The sequence below is a fragment of the Microtus pennsylvanicus genome, chromosome 16 (assembly GCF_037038515.1).
Source record: "Microtus pennsylvanicus isolate mMicPen1 chromosome 16, mMicPen1.hap1, whole genome shotgun sequence".
Lineage (NCBI taxonomy): Eukaryota > Metazoa > Chordata > Mammalia > Rodentia > Cricetidae > Microtus > Microtus pennsylvanicus.
Window position 1 is genome coordinate 7,503,964 of NC_134594.1, and position 27,873 is coordinate 7,531,836.

The window sequence follows — 27,873 nt, forward strand, 5'->3', positions numbered from 1 at the left end:
ATGGAAGATTTTGATGACTTAACTCAGTCGCCTGAAACAGCCTCAGAGTACGGCAGGTTTTCTTGCCCTAATTATGAAGCTGTATTCAAACTAATTGAGCATCTTAGCCTGGAATGCAAAGGTAAGCCCACTGCACCTAGAAGAGAGCAGCGGCTGTCACATTCCCTCACGCTGCACCCCGAGCACTGATGTGTCTCAGTGCATGGCACGGGCACAATGAGACTCATATACGGTTAGCCAGAAATTTTATTATTCCTACTGTATTTGCCTCAGTGTGAGTGATAGGCCTAGGATTTTAAAGCCACTATTTCTCTCTTGAGTGTTTACTATGATTAGGTCAGTCTGCCAGGAAAACTTTGGAATGCTTTGGAATTGCTTCTCTGCCAGCCTCATCCATCTCTTGAGACCAAGATCTACTTCAGAACCCTAATCATTTGTTGTTAGCAATTAAGATACAGTCATGTCAACACCTTGCTTAAGATCCAACAATTGGTCTAATTTCATTTATGCTGCATGGCTGTGTGTCCATCTTGTGCCTCAGAAGTTTGTCCTTGTAATAGGGCTTTTCTTTCCTATATATACACAAAGTATATCATTTGAAAATTTAGACATGTTGTTAAACATGTTGACGTATGCTAAACACACATTTAGGCACCATATCAAGATAGCAACAGATCTACCCTCACAACACTGTTTCCACGTGTGCTTAAGAGCTCACAAAATCATTTCCATGTTTGTACCATCTTCCAGTCCCTTCCTTCAGAAGCATAGATGTTGTCGGTTGTTTTAACCTTCCCCGTGGATTGTAACGCATATAACACAATTACATATAACACAGATCCATAGCAATGTTTAGCATTTCTCCATGTCCAGGATAGGCTTCAAAGCTACTGAGAAACCCTGTCTCGAAAAACAAAAACAAAACAAAACAAAAGCCAAATTGTTTATTTGTCTGATTTTAGTTTTAGTTTGTTGTATATTTTCTCGATATCATTCCTTCATCAGCTGTCTCCACTCCAGTTTTTGGGTTGTCTATGTATTCTCTTTATAGTATCTTTCTTAAGTGCTGTTTTCTTTTATGCTGGAGAATGAGCTCAGGGCCCCACACATTCTAGGCAAGCATTCTAACAGGGAACTACATCCCTAACATTAGTAAAGATATTTTGAAGAGCAAGAATTTAAATTTTTATAAAATCCATTTTTGTTTTGTTCAGTTATGGATTTTGATTTTGGGGTCATAGCTAATAATCTTCATCTAGCCCAGTCTTGGTTTAGAGGTTTTAGGTCCATTTTGAGTGTATTTTCATACGCAATGTAAGATTTGAGCCAAGGTCATTTTGTGGCTGCGAATATCCAGTTGTTCCTGATCCACATGTCGGAAAGTCTATCCTTTCTCCCCTCCAGGGTAGCTTGTGCTTGCTTTTAAATGTTCGATGTGTTCCCGTAGGCTCTGTTGTTCCTCACGGATTTATTTGGCTTTCTTCATACTGATGTCATACTGTTTTGATTACTATATGTTTGTTATATCATAAATGGACTCTGTTCTTACAGGTTTTCAGGGTAACTTTGTAGTCTAGATGTTTTGCATTTCCATATAGCTTTACAATTTATTGATTGGTTTTTTGCATTTCCATAAAGCTTTCTGGTTGATTTTTATCTGCACTTGCTTTTATATAGTCATAAGGATTAAACAAGCCTTGAAAATATTCCTCAGTTCCTTAGCCATTGATGTCAATGTGAATTTTAGAATCATCTTGTCAATTAAAAATAATTGACAATTTTAATTAAAGATAAGGATAAAAATAACCTGAGTTGTGGTCCTGCGCTGACCATTAGACTGCCAAGCATTAACATCTGAGCATATCCTCAAGCTACTAAGCAATATATTGCATTTATTTTTATGGATAACATTTTATATTTTCATGTTGTTAGAATTTCCATGTCTTTGTGCAATGTGTGTGTGTGTGTGTGTGTGTGTGGTCTGCCTATCAGTCATCTCTCTCTCTCTCTCTCTCTATATATATATATATATATATATATATATATATATATATATTTATACACACACACACACACATATGTATACGTGTGTGGGTATTTCTATATTTTATCAGTTTTATCTGCATTTTAGCTATCTTGATAAAATAATATTCACTTTGTAAAATAGCATTTTATTTTACTAACACATGGGAACCTATCTTTACTTATATTTATAGGGCTTAGTATAGCATTTTAATACATATCATGATGTATAATTACCAAAACATAGCTTTTATATATCCATAACCTCAAGCTGCCGTCACTTTTTAGCTGTGGGAACATTGAGAGCTCTGTCCACTAGCTACTGTGACATAGCTAATGTTAAGCACAGTTGTCCTGTCGTGTTATGTGGCACTAAAAGTGACTCTTCTCACTCGGCTGCCTCGTCCCCTTTCTATGCCCTGTGTACTCAGTATGAGAACGCATGAATGTGGCAACAGACTGTCCTTCATGTGCAAAATGTACTCACCTATTCTACCCTCATGCTGGTGTCTCCCTGATTCAGATTCTGGTAGCCTATTAAAAATCCAAGACGCAGTTCATTCATATAGAAGGTTAATAGAACTTAAGGATAGCCGCTGCAAAGCACTTCTGGGAAAACTTGGAGGTGCGGAGAGTGAAGTGAGTGGACTCCATAAGAAGCTATCAGACGCCGAACATGAGAAAATAAAGCAGGAACAAGAACTCTGCAATCTAAGGTATGACATCTCAATGTTAACGATGTCTAAGGGTTAGGGGTTATGGCTTAGTGGTAGAATACTATGCCCAGCATGTGGAAGGCCCTAGGTTTTAATCCCCATAACTTCAACGGGAGGTGGGGAATCAAATTTTGAGCTGGTTGTGGTAGTGTGTGTAATCCCAGCATTTGGGAAGCAAAGGCAATAAATCTCAAATTCAAGGCCAAAGGCAGATAGGGAAACCCTGCTGAGGAAGGCGAAGAAGAGAAGGAAGGCAGGAGGGTGGGAAGGAGGAGGAGGGAATCGAGGAGGAAGGGGGGGAAACAGCAGAGGCAGCACTCTTAATCTTGCGAACTATATAAATTTTGGCATTGACACAAAAAATGAGCTATCACCTCAGAGGGAATAACAGTTTATTCTGGAGACAAATGTAAGTAGCCATGGCCCCAAATACCAATATGGTCACAATTTATAAATTAAGGCATTTTTATTTATTCTTTTCTCATGCAATACCTCCTGACTGCAGACTCTTCCCAGTCCCCCCCTCCCCGACCTCCCCGTTTCCCAGATCCACCAGTGCTCCTCTGTTTCCCTTTAGAAAAGAACAGGTCTCCCAGGATGTCAGCTGAACATGGCATAACAAGACGCAATCAGACTAGGCACAAACTCTCATATTAAGGCTGGATGAGGCAACTCACTAAGAGGAAAAGAGTCCCAAGGGCAGGCAAAAGAATCGGAGACACCCTCACTTCGACTAGTGTCAGATATGCAAAGCAGAGAAGTATCTGCTATAGACCAAGATGCTATCCGCTAACATTCTTAGCCTTTGGGTTGAAATCTAATGGTATCTTTTAAAAAGGCTCTCACTGGGTGGTCAGAGATGCTCACTCAGAGGACAATACATGGTTGTTTAGGAAGTGAAAGATATCCGTGATAACTGTGGTCTGCAACCTTCTAGCTCTCCACAGTTTCAGAATAAGTCAGCCAGATGTGGCTTTGGGAGGGGAGCTTCAGGTCAGAGTTCATCTTTTGGGCAAGAGGCACATTTTGTGCTAAAAGACATAAATATTATTTTATGATCCACTGTACTAGGAAGGCTCATTCCCAAAATTGGTTAGAGATGAGGCTGAGCTAAGAGAAATGCAGAGAGAGAGAGAGAGAGAGAGAGAGAGAGAGAGAGAGAGAGAGAGAGAAGAGTCATTAAGAAAGAAACCCCCAGTTTATACCACTATAATGTGTAATGTGTTTGGGTATTAGATTGATACTGCCTTCATAGAAGGATTTTGGGAGTATTCCTCTGCTTCTTTATTTTGAAGGATTGGTTCTAAATCTTCATTGATTTTTGTTTGTTTTTCGAGTGCTGGGATTAAAGGTGTGCGCCACCACAGCCTGGCTAGATCTTTGAATGCCTGGTTGAATTCTGCTGTGAACACATCTGGTCCTGAATTTTTCTTAGCTGGAAGGCTTTTATTACTATTTCAGTCTCCTCATTTTTTTTTTAGTCATGTTGGTGTTATTGACTTCTTTTTTATTTAATTTTGGCTGAATCTAGAAAATCATTCATTTCTTTTAGATTTTCCAACTTCATAGAGTACATGTTTTTAAAATATTCCAATATAATATTCTGAATTTCTTTAGGGTCTGTTGTAATATTTCCGTTCATTTCTGACTGTTAATTTGCATCTTCTCTTTCCTTCCTTCCTTCCTTCCTTCCTTCCTTCCTTCCTTCCTTCCTTCCTTCCTTCCTTCCTTTCTTTCTTTCTGTCTGTCCTTTTTTGTTAGTTGAGCCAAGGGTCTGTCAGTTTTTTGTTTTTTTTTAAATGTGTAGCCCAGGCTGGCCTCGAACTCGTGATCCTCCTGCCTCTGCCTCCTTCAGCAAATCCTACCGGCGTGCGCCACCACAACCGGCGGGTCTGTCAGTTTTGTTTATTTTCTCAAAGAACCAGCTCTTAGATTTGTTGATTCTTTGTATTGTCTTCTGTGTTTTTATTCCATTAATTTCAGCTCTGATTCTTATTGTTTCTTGCCATGAACTGGGTTTGGATTTGATTTGTTTTTGTTTTTCCACCTCTTTTTGTTACATCATTAAGCTATTTGTTTGCACTCTAATTTTTTTTTAATGTAGACATTTAGAGCTATAAATTTCCCTGTATGGGAGGGTACTTTGCCCTCTCTTAGGACAGGAGGGGAAGAGGAGAGGGTGAGTGGGGGAGCGGGAGGGAAGTGGGAGGAGGGGAGGAAGTGGAAATTTTGATTGGTATTATTTATAAAGTAATAAAAAAGAAAAATAATATGACTTAAAAAATAAATTTCCCTGTATGACTGCTTATAATGTGTCCCCCAAGGTTTTCATTTTCACTCAGTCCCAGAAAGTATTTTTTATTTCTTTCTTGATTTCTTCTTTGGCACATTCATTGTTTCATAATGAGTGTTTTAATATCCACAGGTGTGTGTATTTACTATTTGTTTTGTTTTGCTGTCAACTTTAAGATTATTGCACTCTGGTGAGATAATGTATAAGCAGTGATTTCAGTCTTTAGGAATATGTAAGTATTTGTTTGTGTCACAGTATGGTTTGCTTTATAAAAGCATCTGTGTCCTGCTGGCCAGAATGTGAATTCTTTAATTCTTTGGTGTTTGGACAGAATATGCTGTAGATGTCTGTTAAGTTCTTCTGATGTGTGAAGGCAATTAATTTTGATGTTTTTCTGTTTTTGTTTTGTCCAGGTAACCTGTACATTGGAGAAAGTGGGATACTGAAATCACCTACTATTGATGCTAATCAGTGTCTTCCAGTTGTTGATATTTTCTGAGATTGGGTACCCTGGAGTCTGGTGCATATCTGCTTAGAATAATAATGTCTTCCTGCTTATATGTTCCCTTGATTTGGATAAATTTCCTATACTTTTTACCTCTTCTGATTCGTTTCATTTGATGATATTTTGTCAGATATTAGAATAGTGACACCTTCTTGCTTCCTGGTCCCATTTCCTTAGAGTACTTCGGTTCAGCCTTTCATCCTGTCTTTAAAATTAAGCTGTGTGGTTTTTTTCATTTCCTCTTTTTTTTAAAGGTTTGTTTGTTTATTTATTTATTTATTTATTTATTTATTTATTTATTTATTTATTTATTTATTTATAATGTTGACAGTATTCTGCTGGCAAGCCAGAAGAGGGCACCAGATCTCATTACAGAAGCCACCACGTGGTTGCTGGGAATTGAACTCAGGACTTCTGGAAGAGCAGCCAGTGCTCTTAACTACTGAGCCATCTCTCCAGCCCCCTAAGCTGTGTTTCTTATAGGCAGCAGATAGGTGGGTTTTGTTTCTTGATCCATTCAGTCAGTCTGTGTCTTTTGATTGGAGAATTGCGGCCATTGCTATTTCAATGTGTGTTAGTTGTGATCATGTTGTTGATTTTTGGTCTTGTTTGTATTCTTGGCATGTTTTTTGTTTGAGTAGTTACCACTTTGTATTCCTTTTCACAGTCTCTCTCCTATGTTCATTCTCTTCAGCCTGAAATAATGCTTCCTATATTTTCTTCAGGCTTGGATTTTTGGATATACATTTTTATAGGGGATAATGTTGTGGAAAGTTTTGCTTTTCTCTTCAATCATAGTAGATAGTTTTCATAAATACATTAGTCTACATTTTTGTCATTGGTTTTTAGGACTTGGTGTGCATTGCTCTAGACTCTTTAGGCTAAAAAAGTTTTCATAGAGAAATTAGCTGTATTCTAATTGATTTTCATTTATATCTGACTTGCATTTTTTTCTCCTGTATCTTTCAATACTCTTTCTTTGTTACTTAGTGTTTTAAGAATGGTATGCTGTGAGGGATTTTCTTTCTGGTCTTGTCTATATTATGTTCTGTGTGCTTCTTATATTCATATGGGTGTGTTTTTTCTTGTTTATGTACATTTTCTTCTTATATTCATATGGGTGTGTTTTTTCTTGTTTATGTACATTTTCTTCTATGAGCTTATTTAATACATGCTTTATGCCACTGACTTGGGATTCGTCTCCCTCAGCTATGCCTACAATTCAAAAGCTTTTTCCTGAGCTTTTAATTTTCTCACGTTTGTTGCTTATTTGGTTTAGATCCTCTATTTTATCTTCCAGACCTGATACTCTGTCTTCCACTTGAGTCGTTCTATTTGCTAGGCTTTCCTTTGAGTTCTCGAGTTGGGCTACTGAGTTTTCAGTTCCATCTTCATTTCTGCTTGAGTTCTCTTCAGTGTTTCTGTTTCCTTATTTAGTTCTGCTTTCAAGTCCTGATTGCCCTCCTCACTTCCATCAGCCTTTTGTGTTTGTGTTTCTTGGACGCCACTTAAGCTCTTGTCCCTGGTTTCACTGAACAATTCCTTTGCGTTTTCTTTAAACTGCTTGAATTCTCTGAGGAGGTTTATACTTTTTCTTTTAATTTCTGTGTCCTGGAGTTCATCTAGGTAAGTTTCACGGGCAAGCATTTCTACAGCACTGGTGGATTTTGGAGAGGAGATACCGGCTTGATCTTTCCTATTGTTAGCGTTCCTTAGGTGAGATCCAGGAATATAGGCTTCTTTTCTCAGTCTTAACTTTGTCATGGATGGAGCAGTGCTGGGGAGAGAGAAGATGCTGAAGCAGGCTTGGATCTAGAGATTGGAAATGGCCGTCAGGTAGGCAGAGGAGACTGGCCTGGTACACAGGAATTACTTCTTGTTCCAAGCTGAGAGTGTGGGGATAGATAGGTCTGAACGGCAAAGTTGGCCATGACCTGGGAGAGTTGTGTTGTGTGGCAGTTGGGCATGGAGGATATTGAACCAAGCCTAGAGCTCCTCTGCAGTGAAGGCAGCGAAGGCCTGACTAGGCTGGTGCACTCATTGTGGGAGACGGTAGAGAGGGTATGGATGAAGAGGTCAGTGGTCCTCACCAGGACAGAGCTTGGAGGAGGACATGGGTAGTCTGCACGTGGCATGGGGTTGTGAAGGCTGCATGAATGATGGTCGACTGAGTCTTGGTGGAAGCCTAGATGTTGACTGCAGTACAGGAGGAGGTTGTGGGACTAGGTCAGGTTGTGGGATTGGGGACCCTGTGGAAGCCTGAAGGTCTCCACTGCCAGGCAGGGGCCGTCAGACTTGGCTAGGGCACTGGCTGGAGGACACAGGCTCTCTCTGGCATGATGTGGCAGACAAGTATTGGGGGTACTCACCAGGCTAGACCCTGGAGGAGGATGTGGAAATTGGTATGGAGTGGGGTGGTATAGGCAACACAAAGAGTTCTGGCAGTGGATCGCAGTAGGTTTTTTTTTTTTTTGATCAATCCTGATGGTTTGATTCTTCAGTATTTAAATAAATGTTGTTACTTTCTGTGTACTTGTATTAGTCACTTTTTGTTGCTGTGACAACATAGAGCATCCCATAAGGAATTCTTACTGTTATAGAGCATGGCTACTTTCTTTGGTAGGCGTCCTTTCGAGATAGATCCTGTAGAGCAGGCATCTCCGCTGGGAACGGTTTACTCCTTAGCTCTTCTTATGAACACAGGATCTTTACTCCTGGGCTGCTCTGCTGCGCTCCTTCTCTTTGACACAGTAAGGTGGCAGCCTGACCCAGGAGAGAGATCAGGAGGACAGATTGAGACATGTATCTGAGTGGGAAGGCCAGTTCATCGCCAGAGCCAGTTTTTTGGTGAGGCAGTTTATCAATATAACTTGTTTGTGAATGTGTGTGTGCGTGTGTGCATGTATGTGTGTGTGCATGTATATGCATGTGTGAGTACATGCATGTGTGCACGTCTGTGCATGCGTCCGTGGTTGCATGTGTATGTGTGTGTGGCATTTGCTTCTGTGTAGAATTCAAGTCAATGGTTTACATTGAATAGGAAATTTGCTGTGGAGTCCAGTGAAAAGTGGCTACGCCCAAAGCACCTCCTTCTTATGACCTACATAAAATTGTTCAAACAAGTCATGAGTTCTGTGTTGTGCGTTGCAAAAAAGGCTGACAAGGGACAGAGAGCATCTCATCTCCCCCTTTTGACTTGGGTTCCTTCCTGATCGCTTTAAATTTTGTAGGGTGGCAACTATGTGTTACTCTGTACTTATGATAAGTATGTCACCTTGATGAAGGTGACAGCACCCTCTGCCTTTGTTGGTGTCTGACTTGATATTGTCCCTGACTAATCTTGAGGCGGCCAATTACTTGAAAACCTATACCCAGTTTGTGTGTGTTTGAAAATGGAGGCATGACGTCAGAAGGGGCAACAGTAAGTAAGAGTCTTCAGAGGAGGGTTCAAAAATACTCTAGAATGTAGACCTTTAGGATAAAATTAAATAAATGATGAGCCCAGCAAACTAACATTTCTAACAAAATGCATTCCTAACATAAGCATTTTTAAACTGCAGATTTGCTTTAAAACAAGAGGAGGAGAAGAGAAAAAATGCTGACTGGGTTCATGAAAAAATGAAGGCTCAGCTAAGAGAAAAAGAAGAGCAGTATAATAGAGAAGTTAAAACGAAACAAACGCTTGAGATGCGTGTCAGAGAGCTGGACGTGGAATTGAAGACTGCAGGAAATAGTCTTAATAGAGTAAGTTAACCATGTACAAATAAAATTGGGTTTTGTTTTTATCAATATTGCTTATACCTTTGGATATATTGAATATAAACATACACAATCGTATGTTACTTACATGTGGGACATGATCTGAGAAACACATAGATCTGCAGTCATCAAAAGTGTGCACTCACGCAAGTGTAACCCACCTAACTCATCACCAGGCAATGCAGTCTCAGCCTTATGGCGTCCTTGAGTGGAGTGGAGACTTCCTCGGCTCTCTTTATGCTTCCTAGGGAGGCTTGGGTCATGCAAACTCAGCTGTGTCCAAAGCCACCCTCAGCCAATGGCTTCCAAGTTCACTGTTTCATGTACATAAAGAATAAGGAAATGTGAACACAGAAACATAAAATACAGATTCATTAAGGAAAATTGAGAAGGAATTCACCAGACGAGGACAGGCTCCGAAAGAGAAACGCCGTCGTGCTGCTCTGATCGTTTGTGCTGCCCTTGCTTTCATGGGTTCTGTAGAGAGAATTCAGTGGAGCCTGATAGGCTCTCCAGGGATTGCTCTTTCTGTGCACATAATGGGCCCGGTTAATGAGAAATCGCTATGCCCTGTGCATGCTGTCTTGGCTCTACTTAAGAACTTTTATCCAGTCAGGGAAGGGGTCACATGTGATATATGACTAGCTGGTGATCAACCATGGGTCCTGCCCGCACTACCAAAGGGCAGCTAGCTCCTGTCTCATTACGGGACCACTGTGTTTTCTTATGTGGTAAATGACAGTATTATTTAGGTTCTAAATAAAAATAGTGTCATGAGAGTGCTGGAAGTTGTCTAGGAGATTGACAAGCCCATTCCCTGGGATGAACAAAGAACTGAGTGAGCATCTAAGAAAAAGCAAAAGACCAAGCAATAGAGAAAGCAAGAAAGCCAAAGCAACCCCTTGGGATGGGAGGGTCCCTAAGGGAGTCTGCTGGATCGGCTCTGGGTTGGATGTTCTCTCGGGCCTCTAAGTCCTTCCTGTTCCCCTATTGATCAAAGTCCAAGTAGATGGTCTTGGGCTTCCATGGCGACTTCATGAAGTGCTAGCTAGCGGTCTGAGAACCTTCGTTGTGTCCTTCCAAAGGCAAGGTTGCGCCTTTCCTGCTCCAGAGTCATCTTCAAGTATCTTCAGACTGACATCCTCCTGGATCTGCCTACTAGAGTTCTTGCATCACCTGCATGTGCCGCAATTCCTGATTTTACAGTGTGTTCTGAACGGAACCCAGGGCCTCAGGCAAGCACCCTGCCACCTGAGCTGTGTTCCCAGCACCAAGTTTTGTTTTTACTGCCGAAAAAGCTGGCTATCACTTATGTGATCAAATGACGACTGATTCATGTGGGAGGCAGGTTCCTGAGGATTTGATCCACTCTTTGAACAGTTTTTCAAAGTTTGTCTCTTAATATGGTTTTATCTTGTCACGTGGTATAAGAATAAATCCTTCTCTAAATGTGCCTAGGCTATAGAGGAACGGAATGACATTGAGAGGCAGCTTTTGCAAGAACAGAATGCCAGAATCCTGCAGGACCAGATCCTGGCAAATCACCTTCACAAACAAAAGGAACTGAAAATGGCACAAGAGAGAATCAGTTCCCAGGTACAGTCTTCAGTCTCTTCCGTTTTAGACTTTAGTCTCTGTATATGTATTTGTATGTGTGCATAGCTTTTAAAGACAATTAAAGGGCTCATAAAAAGTACAGAGCACTTTTCAAAATTCTGTGTGGATATACTTACTAATACACAATTTGATAAGGGAATGGCTTTTTCAGAAAGTTGGATAAAGTAATGTTAACTCAAGTCCACTGTTTACAATACAGTAATAAAATTCACAGTAGCCTTGTCTAAATGTTCATGTGCAATTTTAGGCATCATAGAGTAATGTCTTTCACAGTGGTCTCATCCATAAGGATTCATTTTTACATGGTCACAAAAGCCTTGTTGATAATAATGTATCATCTGCATTGGGACTGTGTTTTCTCCCTCTTCATCTGTTAATGGACAGATCTGCTTATTTGTCCCAACATTTGATAAGGAGGAAAAGCACAGCCAGCAGAGATCATATTTCAGACGTCATTTTCTTCTTTTCCAGAAGAGTAGCAGTTCCCTCCAAATCTGTATTTCAGCACAAAGAGCTTTTGACAGCAATGATACACTGTAGTGTAGACAGAGAACCTTGTTAGCGCTAAGTCTCACCCAGAACAAACGCTTTGGTTTCTGTGCTGTGATTTCTACAGTGTGGTGGCTGGAGCCCAGGTGTTTGCTGCACAGTTTTTCTCACAGTGAGGCAGGTCTCTAAGCTCAGATCTGGACCTATTTGTTTCATACAGACATTTCAAGATAACACTATAGAAAGGCCTTTATACCCTTCTCCAAAGGTACTTAAAGGATGTGAAAGATAAGGTATTTCTCTTATATTTTAGGCGTATTTGGAAGCACATAAATAGTAGGAACAAGTTTAATACTTAATATTCAAAGTAAATCAATGAGAAATTATATAGATTTTGTCATTGGAGCGTTAAAAAGCAACTTTATTTAGATATAACAGATGTAATACTAAATAGTTTATACATTTGACGTAGAATTCACTGTTTCTTAATATACACACAGAGTTTCATAACTACTTCCAGCATCACAAGCAATTTTAAACCGTTTTCATTACTTTGAAAAAGAAACCATACACTTTTTATCTGGGAAACCTCTAGTGACTGGTCCCTCCCTTATCTTCTGTGCTAGAAACCCATCAATCTGTTCCTTGTCTCCTTAACGTCCCAGATACAGTCCTTTTTGTGTGTCTTATTTCTCTTAAGAAAATGCAACTTACGTAATTTCAAGTGTCAGACCTTTTCCTTCTGTTTACTGTGTATCTGTGCCACTTACCACTCACCAGCTGAGAGATGTCAAGGCTCCACTTGCTGGCTGTCTTGGTTGCTTCTCTTTTGCTGGGAAGAAACACTATGACTAGAGCAACTTCCAGAAGAAAGGCTTTATTGGGGCTTACAGTTTTAGAGGCTGATTCCATGACCATCCTGTAGGGGAGCACGGCAGTAGACATGGCGCTGAAGTAGTTGAGAGCTTGCATGCCTATCTATGAGAAGAAAGCAGAGAAAGACACACACAGAGAGAGAGAGAGAGAGGGAGACAGAGAGACAGAGAGACAGAGGCAGAGACAGAGAGAGACTAACTAGGAATAGCGTGTTTCCTAATCTTTCCCAAACAGTTCTGCCAACTGGAGACCAGACATTGAAATACATGAGCCACTGTCACTCAAACAACCACCCCGGCTGTTCCTGGAAGTACTGCCGGGAACTCTCATTTATGGAGTACAATATGTCTTCTCTCTACTACTGGATTTTATTCCAGAGTTTCCTAGGCTGCTTCGATCATTTCCCTTCTTTTGCTCTTGCTGACCAATTGTGTTTGCTTGGGAGCACAAGGTCTCATGTTGCAGCCAAGATGAGCTGAAGCACAATATATCGGCTGGGTAGGCCTGGAACTTGTGATTCTCCTGTCCCATCCCCCCAAACGCTTGGATTCCAGGCCTACATAAGCCACTGCACAAAGCTAGATGTCTTGTTGTTAAATAAGTGTAAATATGTGCACTTAACAGTTGTTAGGTTAAGATGAACTCTTCCAGTCTAAGTCAGCAGACTACACAGGTGCCTGCACAGCCATATTTATTGTGGTATTATTCACAGCAGTCAATTTAATGAACCAACTCAGATGTCCATCAACAGATCGGCAGATAAAGGGAAAAATGGCATGCTGCACTGTAGAATTTTATTATGCCATAAAAGAACAAAATTATATATATACACACATATATATATTTATTTATATGGTAGATATGAATACCATGTAAGTGATAAGAAGACAATTTTGGGAAATGAAGGAGCTATCCTAGCCTAAAGGGGAATGAGAAAGGCAGAAAAGGACAGTGTTGCCTGGGGTTAAATATAGTTAAAGTTTATGATATATACAGATGAAAATGTATTTTTGAAACTTGCCACTATGTACAGTAAAATAGGCTAATAAATAAAAGAAAAAATTACATTCTTCATACCATAGCAATAATTTATTTAAGACACTGACATAATTAGGCTCTCATTTTAAATAGGCTATATAATTAAATATAAAATTAATAGCATTCACTTTAACAGTGCAGAATTGTTTTGCATTTTCTCACTATGGATAAAGAATGAGAATCACCATCATTCTTTATTATACAGTCGGAGCTGGAATTTATGACTGTATAATAATTTGCCACCTAAAATGCTCTGGATTCAGATTTTCTGATGGCCACCATTCCATATAGTCTTCAGTATTCATCAGAGTGACACGAAAGCCTCCCTGCATGAACAGTGACTGGGAATGAATTGATTCAGGAATTCTACTACAGTCCAATATTTTTAGCCACTGGCTCTTGCCTGCCTCTGATGACCATGCCACTTGCATAGTCCTCAACCCAAGAGGCAGCATTTGCCTTGTGTTTCATCATCACTGCCCACCAAGGAGTCCAGAGAACAAACAGGTTGTAAATATTGATAAGTGGGCAAAGGTTCAATAGGTTAGTGATATTAATGGCTTTGTGGGGTTTTCAGAATGTATTCTGGGCCTCCTAGTCCCCATTTGTTACACTCTCTAGGAGGAAAGAATGATTAGTTCACTTCACACAGGTTATTTCATCCACTGGCATACCTCTGGTTAAGAACACCGAGTTCTAGTAAGCATAAAGTATAATAATAATACCCATGACAGTATAATTTATACTATCAGCCTATTGAAGTTCTTTCTGTATATCCTGTCATTTACCTTCCTGAGTGTCCAGTGAATTCTGTACTACTATTGTGTGCATTACAGAGAAGAAGCAGGAACGGAAAGATAACTTACCTGGGACCACATAGCTAGTGACGCGCGAATCTGGGCTTTAACCCAGGATTTAGACTTGTGCGCAGACACCGAATGTATTGTTCAGATTACTATGATGATTGGAACCGCCACAGTCATTTATATATGTGTGGACATCTCAGATCACACTTGAGGGAGTCCTTGGAACACAACAGTTTAAATTTTCACCATGGGGAATGTATTGTTTTCCTCCATGTTATCAATTTTGTTGTTTTTAGTGTTGTTATGGCTTGAAAGCAAAATGTCTCCTACAGGCACATGTGTTTAAATACTTGGTCTGTTGTAGTAAGTTATCTTGAGAAGGTGAGGCCTAGATGAAGGGTGTGGGTTACAGGGAGGCAGGTCTTGAGGCATGTAGGCTGGCCTTGCTCCATTTCTAGTCTCTGCTTCCTGACTGGTAGAAATACAGCAAGCTGTGCTGCAAATGCTTGCCACCACACATTGAGCCCCAGCTGACTTGTGTTCCCCACCATAAAACTGAGATAAAATAAATTTCTCTCCTCCTGAGTCACTTCCTGGCAATGAGGAAGGAAACTAACACTGGAAATTGGTACCAAAAAGTAGAGTTATTGCTGAAATAAACCCAATTGTGTGGTTTGTGGGCCTTTGGAACTGGTTTGCTTGAAGAATATGGGGGAATGTGTAGCTCAGGGCTGAATAAGCCCTGGAATGTTGTAAGTAGGGTTCCTTTCTGCGGTAGATGTTAACAATGCAGAGATCCACAATCAGTCAAATGCAGAGCGTAAGGAATTGTGAGAGGCTCAGCTCTAAATGAGAAGTCTGTGTCACACTCCCTCTTCCAAAGGTTCAGAATTCATTGCAGAGAGGGGGACAGAAAAATTGTAAGAGCCAAGATAATAAGCACCTGCAGCCAAAACAGTGTTTGCCAGACATGATGGAACGTATTCCTCAAACCATGAGTGAGCCATGGCTTCTCCTCATTATTTCTGTAAGGTATTCTGTTATAGTGACTTGAAAAGTAACTAACATGATAACACATAAATCCAAAATAATATTTCCTTTCAGTCATAGTATAGGCATCAGTAAATTTTTAAAGGACTTCTAGGCTCTGTGAATCCTAAGATCCTCATATTTTGCTGTAAGAGACTCTTGGATATGTGTGCTGTAATTTGGATAATTTTGCAGTTGCAACAACAAAAAGTAGCTAACACATTCTTCAGGTGAAGGGCTACTGAGTCCACTGAAACTTGACAGCAATGCCCAGAGTGGGCATGTGTACACCTGATGACTAGTGAAGGATGTTTCCCTTTATTTTAGTTGCAAGAAGCACTGGATCAGCACATAGAGCCTGCACAATGCGTTCAGAAGATGCACGACTGCATTCAGAAGTACACAGCAGCATGCACAATGGCTTGAGTATTAACAAAGCAAATAAATAGTGTGCTTTGAGATTTATGCCAGTCAGGACAATTTATGAGAATTATTCCTAATTTACTTGGAATGCACAATTGAGGCTTGGGGGCAGTTCAGCGGTATAATAATTTTTGCACATTTTACATAAATGTTGCATCTTATCTACAAACATAGCTAGAAAAATGATACTTATTTTACTGTTTTGTTCTGTTTTGGTTTTTTGAAACAGGGTTTCTCTGTCTGTATAAGAGCTTTGTAGACCAGACTGGCCTCAAACTCTTAGAGATCTGACTGCCTTTGCCTCCAGTTACTTTTTAATTTTTAAGAATTTAAATAATTATTACTCAAGATGTTTGTTGAGAAATTATGAGATGTTTTTAAACTTGGCACACGAGAGTAACTATTTTAAAATGTACATTATAATAGACTTGGACTTGAAAATTGCAAATTAAAAGCTACAGCAAGAAAGCAAGCAGAGAAAATTGAACAATTAAAGAAGAACCTACTAGGAAAAATTTTGGTAAGTTATTCCCTTATTTCTCATAATAATGAAAATAAAGTTTTATTTTTCTAGTATTTGGAATGTTTTAGGCAGTAGAACAGTTTGACTTGTGAACACACTGTATTCATACCAATATGTACAATTATATTAGTAACACACATATTACTCTTTGCAGAAGTTTGCTGACTTCATAAAATTAATGATCTGGGTAGCAAATTTTAAATTAAAATGGTGTGAGAGTCTAAAGGCAGTCTGTGTGTCCTACATTTTTAGCCACTCACCCACTGAAGGACATGTAGGCATCTTCTATGTTTTGATTATTGTAAATAGTGCTGCTCTTACAAGATTGTTTAGTAAACAATGTGTAAAATTTACATACAGTGTACAAAAGGAATACATTTCTTTTATTAATGTAGTTATTACTCCTATTATTGTTATGATGTTTTGCATAGGGATTGAACCTGTGACCCAACAGATGCAAGCCAGGCATCATGAGCACTGAGCTACACACCTCGCCTTCACTATGCATCCTGAGGCTGTGATTGAATCTCTGCTTGGCTTTTAGAAAAGCTTTTAAAATTACAGGAAAGTAATTATTTGATGTAGACTTTGGGATAACTATTTTAGTCTAAGCCTTCCCCACAAGATTTTTGACAATGAATTCCTTATAACATATATCTCATCAGGAATGAGTACTAGGTCATAAACAAGGACTCCACTGTGGGTGGACTAGAGGCCATTTGTGTTTTCTTCTTGAAAAGAATATGTTCTCCTTTTGTTCATGGCCTAAGACTATATGAAGCCAAGTTTAAAGTGATAAATTAATTTAACTTGCAAAAGAAGAAGTTCCAGGCAGCCTGACATTCAGGCTGTTGCACCACCATTGCGAGCTGGTTTTAGGCAGGTGTTTACTAAATAAAAACTAGGAGCAAAAATATGATTGAACAATTTTTGAAATCTTGTGATTTGGTCCGTTTTGCCTCTATAAAACTGGGGTTAAGAAGGTATGGTCTCTGCAGAGATAAACACTGTTTAAAAGAAGCTAAGGGTCAGGGCTCAGTGTTGCACACCTTTAATCCCAGCACTCAGGAGGCAGACACAGGTGGATCGAGTTCTAGGTCAGCCTGGTCTACATAGTCAGCCAAGGTTATAGAGTGAGACCATCTTAAAAAAGAACCAAAAACAAACACAAAACCAACAACAACAGCAAAAATAACTATATAAAAAAGAAGCCAGGTATTTTTTTTTTTAACCAGGACAATCAGAAAGATTTCTTGAGGGCGTCTCAGGTATCAACAAGACCACCACACCAGTAAAGGCATTAAAGTTATAGAAGGGTAAATTCATTTTAAAAAGACTTGAGAAGTGAAAACAGCTAGACACACTTCTGACACAAGACTGCCTAAGATGCTGTTTCTCATAATTCCTTACACGATGCTTAACTCATACCTAAGGGTTTGCTTACAGCTCAGAAACTAACAACAAAAGATTGTCAAAACTCTTAAATGTACACTAAATGTCTAAAGGACATAAGCCTCTAGAGGCCAGAGGGAGAATATTACAGTTTAAAAAGCCTCATATGTTGAAAACTTGTGCCCTCGCTGATGGGTCCAATCATTCTCAGTGATTGGCTCATAGAGGTGCTAAATTCAACAAGAGAATAGTGAGAGATATGACTGGCTCATAGAGGTGCTAATTCAACAGGAGAACAGTGCATCCATGAATTTGTAGCTGAATATGGTATAAGGTCTGAGGCCTTCTTGGGGAAAATAAGTCAATGGGGATGGGCCTTTGACAGATGGATCTGTCCTTGAAAAAAAAAACTAACAGTTGTGTTGATGGGTCTATCTTATGACTGAAAAGTATCTTTGAGATTTCACATAGTCTCATTCTCTTACTATATTTTAATACACAGAATTTGACAATTTATTAATAATGAGTTAGCTAAGAATGAAAGCCTCAAGGTACCCTCTTACATTAGTATCACACAGATCAGAAAGTGAGAGACTAATAGGACCCTAAGCCTATTAAGTTTATCGAAAATAATGAGGGTTTTGCTATTTATTCTTTAAAAATTAGGAATATTAGCTAAAATCATTAGCCACTTTGAACTCCTTTCCACAGGTCAGAGTCACCCTGTGTCCCAATTCCTCATGTTCAGCTACATCTCATTTCTGTGCCATTTTTTTGTGTCAGAAATCACCTCAAAATTCAATGTCTCAAAGCCAGTATTTTTTTACAATCTACACTTAAGTAAGAATTAGTGCGGCTGGCTCACTTAGCATCAACTTCAATGACTAGAAATTAGGCACTAAAATAATCTCAAAACTTGTTTATACATGTGTTTAGCAGGAGAATCTGAACGTTAACTAGACTTTTGCCTGGGTTGTGTTCATTAGGATTCATTGTGTGGCTTGAGTTCCCTCACCATTACAATATCATGCTACGGAATTAAATCATTCTTATACACAAAATAATATGGATTGTGTCTCTCAACCTTTTTATCACTCATCTTTGAGAATCATTACATCTCGGCGCACAATTCAAATATTATCAAACATTTACAGTTTGGGAAAGAATTATTGACATTAGAATCTTTATTTATAAGATTCATTAGAGTCTTATGTATTACTTTCCGTCATCTGGGAGCCAATTATTGAACACCATGTAATATCCTTATGTCTTCTTTAATAGTGAAGATAGATGCCATAAGGTGCCTTCTTCTAAGGGGTAACTTCATGTTAAGACGAACGTGTAGAAAAATAAAATTTTTGTAACAAAGATAATGAATATGAAGACCATGTTTTTGTGACTTTGGTGAAGTTTTTATTGTTGACCTTCTGAGTAACAACCGTGTTGTAAGAATCAATTAGAAATGATACTTTGTTGCAACTAAAGTTGTGTCAGATTTCTCTTAGACTATTCCCAACCCACTTCCCCAGCACCGAAGGGTATGATTTTGTGCCCACAGAATGATGATCTCACTGCAAAACTGGAAACTGCGTCTTCCAAATGTCTACAACTGCATAGAGAAAATCAGCGGCTTCGGCAGGAATTACTGTCTATGAAAACCGTACAAAAGAAATGTGAAAAATTAAAGAAGCATAAGAAGAAGTTAGAACAAGAAATAGTTAACCTCAGAAATCACATGGAAAAGAATATGATAGAATGCGGTCAAATAGAACAGTATAAATGGGAAATCGAAGAGAAAACAAAGCAGGACTTGGTGGAAAAATTAAAACAAATCAACCTATTTTTGCAGGTTATTTGCTTACAATATGTCTTTTCACTGCCAATTATTTTTTGGGTGTGTATGCTGCATGTGCTCCTCCTACTTCTTTTCTAGAGGTCTGTTTAATAACTATTAGAGAACTAGTGGAGAAGGCCAGAGGTTAGGGAGGACCAGACTGAAACAGTGTCTTCTGGACACAAGCCAACTGAACTCACAAACGCATAGCAGATGTCACAGTTTTCAGAAGACCTGGATGAGATGGAGCCAGTCAACATTTAGCATGGAGTGGGCCAGGGATCGTGAGCCCCTCCCCTAACTAAGGAACTCTGGACAGTTGATGGCTTCTAGGGAAGAGAGTAAGTTTTATAGGCTATAGTCCCTACTAGGTCAATCACGATCCAGTAGATAGCCCTACAGACATGACTATATGAACAACACAAAATTGGTACATCACTATATTTAAGAAAAGACAAGAAATTAAATGTAGGAGTTCTTGAAGGAAGGAGAGGGGATGCACATGACAAAATACATTAAAAAATACATTCTTATGAAACTCTCAAAAAATAAAAATGTTGTATTAGAAATTTTGGAAGGCAGATAATGTATGTTTTCCCTTGAGATAGTCCCATTGGTATAACCAAAATGATCATGCAAAACTGTTTTTCTTAGAGAATCATTTGATATTGAAGACTAGCTGGCACAAAACATGACTTAAGGAGAAAAAAATAATGGCACAAAAATTGCACTTTGAATTGTTCTTAAGTTACCATATTCCACTTTTAAAACTGTTAGATTGTGTGAGTCTGAGCATAGCACAGCACTGATTTGAGGCCATAGTTGATGGTTAGAGCACACGTAAGCACAGGCCTTCAGTGCTCAGCAGCACAAGTAGTGGAATGGTAACCGAGAAACGAACAGTTTCATTCTAAGTTCAAGTTTAATGTAATTCATATTTATGAAAAATGTTTAGAATTTAGCATCATTGTACATATTAAAATGCATTTGTGATGTAACTGGTCAAAACTAAAGGAAACAGATGCGTACCAACTCTTTGAGCGAGTCATTGTGAAACTGCTCTCCTTTGCATTGGCCAGACGCAGGCAGCCTATGAAGACAAGCTAGAGAGGCTGAGGCACAAACAGAACGCTTCGGTGCGAACGCAGATGGAGCTCAGAATAAGGGACCTGGAATCGGAATTCTCTAAAATGAAGAATCAAGTAGATTGTAATCAAATCGAAATGGAAAACTATAAGCAGCTCTACCTGCAAGAAGTCAAAATTAGAAAATCATTGTCAAATAAACTAAGCAAGTAAGTCAGAACATCATGGAAGATAAATCAAACTCATTAACTTGTCCCCAGGACTCATGTGGGATAAGGAAAGAAACTCTAGGATGTAAATTTAGAGACTGGTGCGGCAGCCAATCAGAGTGCTGGTCTGGCAAGGCAGTGCCCCTCCCCTGCAAAAGTTTCAAAGGAAAAGAGAATATAATTTTAGAGCATAAGATCGACAAAATAACTTATCCCTAAGGAGCTGGAGAGATGGCTCGGTGTCTAAGAATGCATACTGCTGTTGCAAAATAACTGAGCTCAGTATCCAGCATCCTCATCAGGCAGCTCACAATATCCATAATTCCAGGTCCAGGGAATCAGTGTGTCAGGCTGTGCCAGCTCCTACATGTGAGCACACACATATCCCTTTGTAAAGTTTTAATAACTTCATCCATGTCAGCGTCTATGTCCCCCTCTTCTTCCATATGGCTTTTTATCCTGCTTTATACTCTGCTATAATTGACCTGCATATTCTAAAGTTGTGTACTTCATACACTCTTGTTACCAAATTTCTGGTTAGCATCCTCTCAAAAAGAAACATTGACACGGTTGGAAAATTACAGCTTAAGCCCGCGGGTCATGGGATACTATTACCAGTGCGCTGGGCACATTCTAGCCTATGGGATTAGGTTCTTTCCCATTACCTCTTGAGGGTCCCTACCCACAACTGTCCTTTAGCGTGTTCTACTGTACCTAAAAGTACAGTTTTGTCACAGGAAAACATAAGGAAAATATAATTTGGAAAGACGAGAAGACACTTTCTGATTCAGGGTAGGTCTGAGTGAGGCCTCTAAGGCTTTGGTAAATGTGCAATGGCTGCTTTGTCCAGAGGTGCTTAAGCTGTTCGTGATCGCCACCTCAGCCATCTCTTCTCTCGTAGAAATGATTCCTCTGAGTTGTTTTTCACTGCCACACACTTAAAATGGGCAGAATGTACATATAATAGCAGACAAATGCCTTTAAGGGATAGTTTTTTATATTGGTTTGCCAAGTACATATATTTCCAACGTTCTCACTCTTACTTTCAACGTTCTCACAAAGCAGATTGGCAGTTAAAGCTGGGCAAACTAGCGTACTCGTCATTTCAGGGTCACCCTTTCACGTGTTTTAGGGACATCGGGAATCAAATGCGTAGGGCTTCTCCAGACGTCAGCGGTGTGACTCACCGAGCCATGTGTCAGCAACAGAGGTCTCTCTGCTGCACTGTTTGGATTGTTTGCTAGTTAGAATTCCCCTAGAAATACATGCACTGCTTTAAAGCAGTTTGGGCTCTTTCTTTAGATACAATGTATGTGCTCTGACACAGTCTGAGTACGAAGATACTGCTTAGGGAGGAATTTCACCGACCATTTTAAAATGTAGATTCCTGAGGATGCACTCAGGAAAGTGAGGTGCGAACAACTTGTCTCGCACTCTTCTTAGAACAGATGAAAGGCTAGCAGAGGTGAAGACTAAACTTCTCCTGGAGAGGAAGCAGAGCAGATCACAGCACAGCACCACTGACGCAAGATCTGTCCTGGACTCCACCTGTCCTCGAGACCTTAGTAATAGACTTTTCATCCCAAGAGGTTTCTCCGGAGAAAACATAATAGTTCCTACCTCAAACCTATGGCGTTCAGTTGAGACCATGGAAAACTGCAAGACCAAGGTAATCTTTTTTACTTGCTTTAGATTCCATTCTGGTGTGGTTCTTTTTCATTTCAGATAATACTAAGTTATTTAGTTGGCTTATGCATGTTGAGTGAGCACCAGAGTGTGTGCTCATAGAGAAGGAACGTGGGAATTTGATCGTCTGCAGGAGCTCAGAGGCTCTCCTTCGCACGCAGTGCTCGTTTCTTAGCTTGGGTTTCATATGTGACTGACAGCTAGACTGCAGTTTCTTTAACACCGTATTAGCTCACACTTTGGGAAGGGATGTGACAGCCAAAAGCCAAAGGTTTATTTTAAAATGCTTGGGCTTTCCTTGTAAATTATTCTACTTTGCACTTCTATATTAGTTTCAGCTTTTTTCCTAGTTAAGTGAAATATATCATTAGAATTTTAATGGATTCGAGGCCAGCCTGGTCTACAAGAGCTAGTTCCAGGACAGGAACCAAAAAGCTACGAGAAACCCTGTCTCGAAAATCAAAAAAAAAAAAAAAAGGAATTTTAATGGAATCGCATTGACTCATGATTTCCTTTCCATGTCATGGCCAAATCCACAATACTAATTCTGATAGCCTATAAGCATTGTTGCGACTTTTCATTTCCTATTGCCGTCATTGGTTCCTTCCTTTGCTATTTTTAGGGTTTCATTGTCAACTTTCCACTGCCACCTTCCTTACCCACTCAACTTTGTTTGCCCCCTCTTTTGTTCACCCATCAGTCCAATTTTAATGTCCAGGTATTCGTGACTGTGCAGTGTGGTGAACCTATCAGTGGCAACACTCTTAAAGAAGAGTGAGTCTCAACAGCTCTCAGCTGCAACAGTTTCTCTGATATGCCCACTTCCCATTGCCATCGTATTTCTTCTGGCTTGAGCGTGCTCCAGGATTGTGTATGCTGTCGTAACTACCGTCATTTTCTGTGTGCCACTGGCTGCTCTGTCTGGAACATACTGGTCCCTTCTGTTCATTCACCTCCTCTTGCTTTTGCAGTTTTTATGCCCCTCATTCAATTGCTCCATTTTTAAACCATCTATTGTGGAGTCATCCAGAGACCTAACTTTCTCCATAGTAATAGTGTTTCCCATTTTTTAACATGGAAAGAAACCCTCTCTCTCTCATCTTTCTTTAACTAATTTCCCACTTTAAAAAATTCCAGTTGTCACCCGGGCGATGGTGGCACATGCCTTTAATCCCAGCACTCAGGAGGCAGAAACTGGTGGATCTCTTTTGAGTTTGGGGCTAGCCTTGTCCACAAGAGCTAGTTCCATGACAGGTTCCAAAGCTACAGAGAAACCCAGTTTCAAAAAATAAATAAATAATTCCTGTTGTCTCACAAAATCTGCTGCTGATGGTGGTGAAGGGTGAGGCTAGCTCACTTCGTAGCACAGCTGGGCAGAGAACACAGGTGGGACACAACCTGGCTTGGGACAGCAGCCGAGGAGAAGGTCCAAGGGAGGCCCACAACCCGCAGGAAAAAGGAGCCAAAGAGGCCGTTTGCAAAGTGGACCCTGGGAAATGTGCGAAAGCAGCGGGTGTGATGGGTGCGGGTGAAAGCATAGAGCTACCCGAAGCCAGAGCTGCCCAATGCGGAAGGGCTAACTACCGTGGCATTTGGAGTCCAGGCACCGGTGGAGTTTGAGACTTGTAGAGACTGCTGTAGATTGGGTGCAACAGGAAAAGCCCAGACTCACTCAGAGGGCTTGGGGAAGGAAAGGAAAAGCCAGCCTGCGGTGTAGCGCCTCCTGCGGGTACAACTCCTGTGTGTATGTAGCTCAGGCAAAGCCAAGTAGTTATTTTGTGAATTCCTGCCCTGAAAGTGGAATGCCCGATAAAGCATTAATCTAATTAATCTCTTCAGCTCCTCAGTCCAAAAGGGCCAAGATCCTGTCTCAGCCCACCTAACCACTTCCTGTTCCTCTTTCTACAGTCCTCCAAAGATGAGTGATAAAAGGGTCGAGAGACACAATCCATATTATTTGGAAGTATGTGATCATTCTTCCTTTATCCCCACCACTCTGTTCTCCACACTTTTCAAGAGTTTTCTTTGTGGTTTCCAGTGCTTTGCCAATCTTGCTGTCTCTGAATTAGTTCATTCCTTGCTATTTGGACTCTTTTCATTCCCTGCAGCACATGGAGGCAGTTTCTAATCCATCCTCTTACCCAAACAGCCTCAGTTTTTAATATTTTAATGTAAAGTTCTTTTTTAAAAAAGATTTATTTATTATATATACAGTATTCTCAGTATTCTGTCTGCATGTATGCCTGCAGGCCAGAAGAGGGCACCAGATCTCATTACATATGGTTGTGAGCCACCATATGGTTGCTGGAAATTGAACTCAGGACTTTTGGAAGAGCAGGCAGTGCTCTTAACCACTGAGCTATCTCTCCAGCCCTGTAAAGTTCTTTTAAAGGGAAAAAAACACCGAAGTGAAAAAGGAGTTTGAACAGATACCCTTCTTATGAAGAGTAACATTTTGCTAAGAATCACAAAGTAATGCAACCAGCCTAAAATATGAGGATTTGTTTAACTTTTGTATTAAAAACACAACTATTTGAAACATGGACATGAACTAGATGAAGAGTAACAATCACACTTGCATTGATGAATCTACGATGTTGTATCAGCGGCGGGGCTGCTTTCCGCTGCCTGGCTCCCAGCTAGCTTTACCCGAAATAATTACATGGAAACTGTATTCTTTTAAACACAGCCTGGCCCATTAGTTCCAGCCTCTTATTGGCTAGCTCTTACATATTGATCTAACCCATTTCTAATAATCTGTGTAGCCCACGAGGTGGCTTACCAGGGAAGATCTTAACCTGTGTCTGTCTGGAGTGGGAGAATCATGGCGACTGTCTGACTCGGCTTCCTTCTCCCAGCATTCTGTTCAGTCTTCTCCGCCTACCTAATTTTCTGTCCTATCAAAGGGCCAAGGCAGTCTCTTTATTTAACCAATGAAATTAACAGAAAACAGAAGACTCTCCCCCATCACTGCAACAGGTCCACACATTGTCCCCATTACTTAACTCAGAACACAGCAGGATTTCAGTTTACTTATGATTTTAAAGACGTCTTCTAGCTAAGTATACTCCTAAAAGTCTCAATTAAGGGTAATATTTTCCTTTTATTTTCTATACACATTTTAAAATAAATAAATGAGTAGATGCATACTGTATTTAATTTTTTTTAAATTGGATCACTTTGTAATCCAATTGACCTTTGTATTACTATGAATCCCAGGTTGGCCTGGGATTCACAGCTTTCTCCTACATTACCCTCCTGTAAGTAGAGATTGCAGGCATGTGTTACCTCGATGCTTATTGGCCACATTTTAATGATATATAGTCCCTGTCATATTGTTTCTTGCTTAATTTAAAGATTATAAATAATATTTGACTGATTTTAGGTGCTGCAGGAATGGGAACAAAGTATAACTAGAGAATTAAGAGAAGGTAGGTGTCAATTTTGATTCATTAAATTTGGATTAATTAACTGATTCCTGGAATAAAGTATAAATAGCTAACAGTATATCTTTCAGTGGGAGTTTCTACATTGCTATTTGTTCTTACAAAATCAAGGGAAAGGTGTGCAAAACAAAGCATTCTTAATGAAAATATATTTATCCACTGTTTATTCCTTTCCTATCGCTTTAAGTTCCTCAAAGCCTTAACAGCTTAAACAGATACTTTTTATATATAGAGAGTAACATTTTGCTAAGAGTTGCAAAGTAATGTGGTTAGCCTAAAATATGAGGGTTCATTTAACCTGGTATTAAAAACACCACGTTTCTGAAATGTGGATATGAACTAGATGAAGAGTAGTGATCACACCTGTGTGAGATGATACAATGGGTATGTATTATTCTGTATGCACCATGTGGCTCCACTCTCTTCATTCTTGTGAAACTATCCTTAAACACAATGGCATAGCTCCAAAGACCCTTGGGATTACAGGCAGCTAAGGATAAAGATTCTGCTTCAGGGAAGAACACAGCAGTTGGTATCCAACACCAAATGGTCAGCCCTGAAAATATACATACAGGTAGCCTTATACAGACAGAGCAGGTGGTATTTATGTATTTAGTAATATATATATACATATATATATATATATACATGCATGTATGTATGTGCGTAACAATAATTAATGAAAAAGTGACCATGAATTTGAAAAAGAGTGATTAGGGATATATGAGAGGGTTTGGACAGAGGAAAGCAACAGCAAAAGAGCTACCCTTCATAAACTGTCACTTGACAAGTGCCTTTCCACTCTCCCAGCATTCCAATCTTCCTTATCTGTTTACTGTTTATCCTCAGGGGAAGCTTACATTTCCTTATCATCAACTGAAAATACCCAAGTCCACTTGTTCTTGGCAGTACGTCAGCCTTACTTCCCTCTACCTGCTGGCTCTCACTCCTCGCCAAGGCAGCCTACGCGGAACTCCACCCGCACTCCTCCTGCCCGTGTTCACGTTCTTCTCTCATTCTGCTGTATTTCCTTTCTTCTCGCCCTTCAGATATCAGCTCTTAGATATCCACCAAAAAGCCGTACTGACATCTGAGTCTGATTGTTCTAGAAGTGTTGTGTTTTGTACCTGTCAAAGTGTCTGTGAGTACATGGGCATTGTCAACTCACCTGTTCTTTTTCTTAGCATTATAGTATTTGGTTGTGGAGGAACAGACTGTGTACTCCTCATCTGTCTTACCTGTGCTTGTCACAACGCCTTACTAAACAGCTCTTGAAGAATGTTTGAAGACCGAGAAAACCAGATGTACTGTCATTTAGTCACATTGGCAATTAATTGTATAACTATTGCCAATTTCATTTGTCATTTCTACTGTAATAGTTTTAATTTTTCTTTATTAATGAGAATTTTATACATGTACATAAGAAATACTATATATATATATATATATATATATATATATATATATATATAATTTCCTCCAACTTCCCTTATTTTTCCCCCAACATGTCCCCTTCCATCTTCACTCTTTGTTTTATAATTCGCCAGCTTCAGTTAATGCTGCTCATTTGTCATGGGTGTGGAGCAATTCACTGGAGCCCAAGAATCCTCCTAGTGGCCGTATTTCCCCAAAGGAATGATTCTTCCCCTTTAGAAGCTATCAGCTCTCAATGGCTCCTCAGTAAGCGATAGAGCCTGGAAGTCACCAGCCCCATCTGTGCCAGATGTGATCTTGGGTAGGTCTTTGCTCCATCTGTACCAGATGTGATCTTGGATAGGTCTTTGCTCCATCTGTGCCAGATGTTGATCTTGGGTAGGTCTTTGCCCCATTTGTGCCACATGTTGATCTTGGGTAGGTCCTGTGCAGGTAAGCACAAGCACATATTCTGTGAGCTCATGAGTATGATGGTGTTTCCTGTCCACAAGGCAGCACCCCTCCTCATCCTCTCATTTTGGTATTCTTTCCACTTCTTTTCTGCATTATTCCCAGTCTTAGCTCAGGGGATTGTCCTGTTTAGAGCTCAGGGGATTGTCTCTTATTCTCAGGGCTCTGAGCAGTTTTGCATCTCTCCATTGACTACTGTCTACTGCAGATAGAAGCTTCTCTTATGACTGCTGAGACCAGC

The 27,873-nt window shown here is 39.8% G+C and overlaps 1 protein-coding gene across 1 annotated transcript; it reads left to right on the forward strand.

Moving 5' to 3' along the window:
* LOC142836634 (ankyrin repeat domain-containing protein 26-like) lies at positions 1–27,844 on the forward strand. Its single transcript, XM_075951050.1, has 10 exons — positions 1–121; positions 2,546–2,738; positions 9,097–9,280; positions 10,754–10,891; positions 15,478–15,548; positions 16,000–16,093; positions 19,047–19,337; positions 20,402–20,616; positions 22,060–22,285; positions 27,794–27,844. The coding sequence occupies exons 1-10, from the start codon at positions 1–3 to the stop codon at positions 27,842–27,844; spliced, it is 1,584 nt and encodes a 527-aa protein (XP_075807165.1).
* The last annotated feature ends 29 nt before the right edge of the window (positions 27,845–27,873 follow it).

What these genes read in the sequence shown, in the direction of transcription:
- LOC142836634 (XM_075951050.1), top strand. Translation starts at nt 1, where the DNA reads ATGGAAGATTTTGATGACTTAACTCAGTCGCCTGAAACAGCCTCAGAG. An exon ending in AAATCAACCTATTTTTGCAG is followed by an intron (nt 19,338 to 20,401) that starts GTTATTTGCTTA and finishes TGCATTGGCCAG; the next exon opens with ACGCAGGCAGCCTATGAAGA. An exon ending in TGGAAAACTGCAAGACCAAG is followed by an intron (nt 22,286 to 27,793) that starts GTAATCTTTTTT and finishes TCTTATTCTCAG; the next exon opens with GGCTCTGAGCAGTTTTGCAT.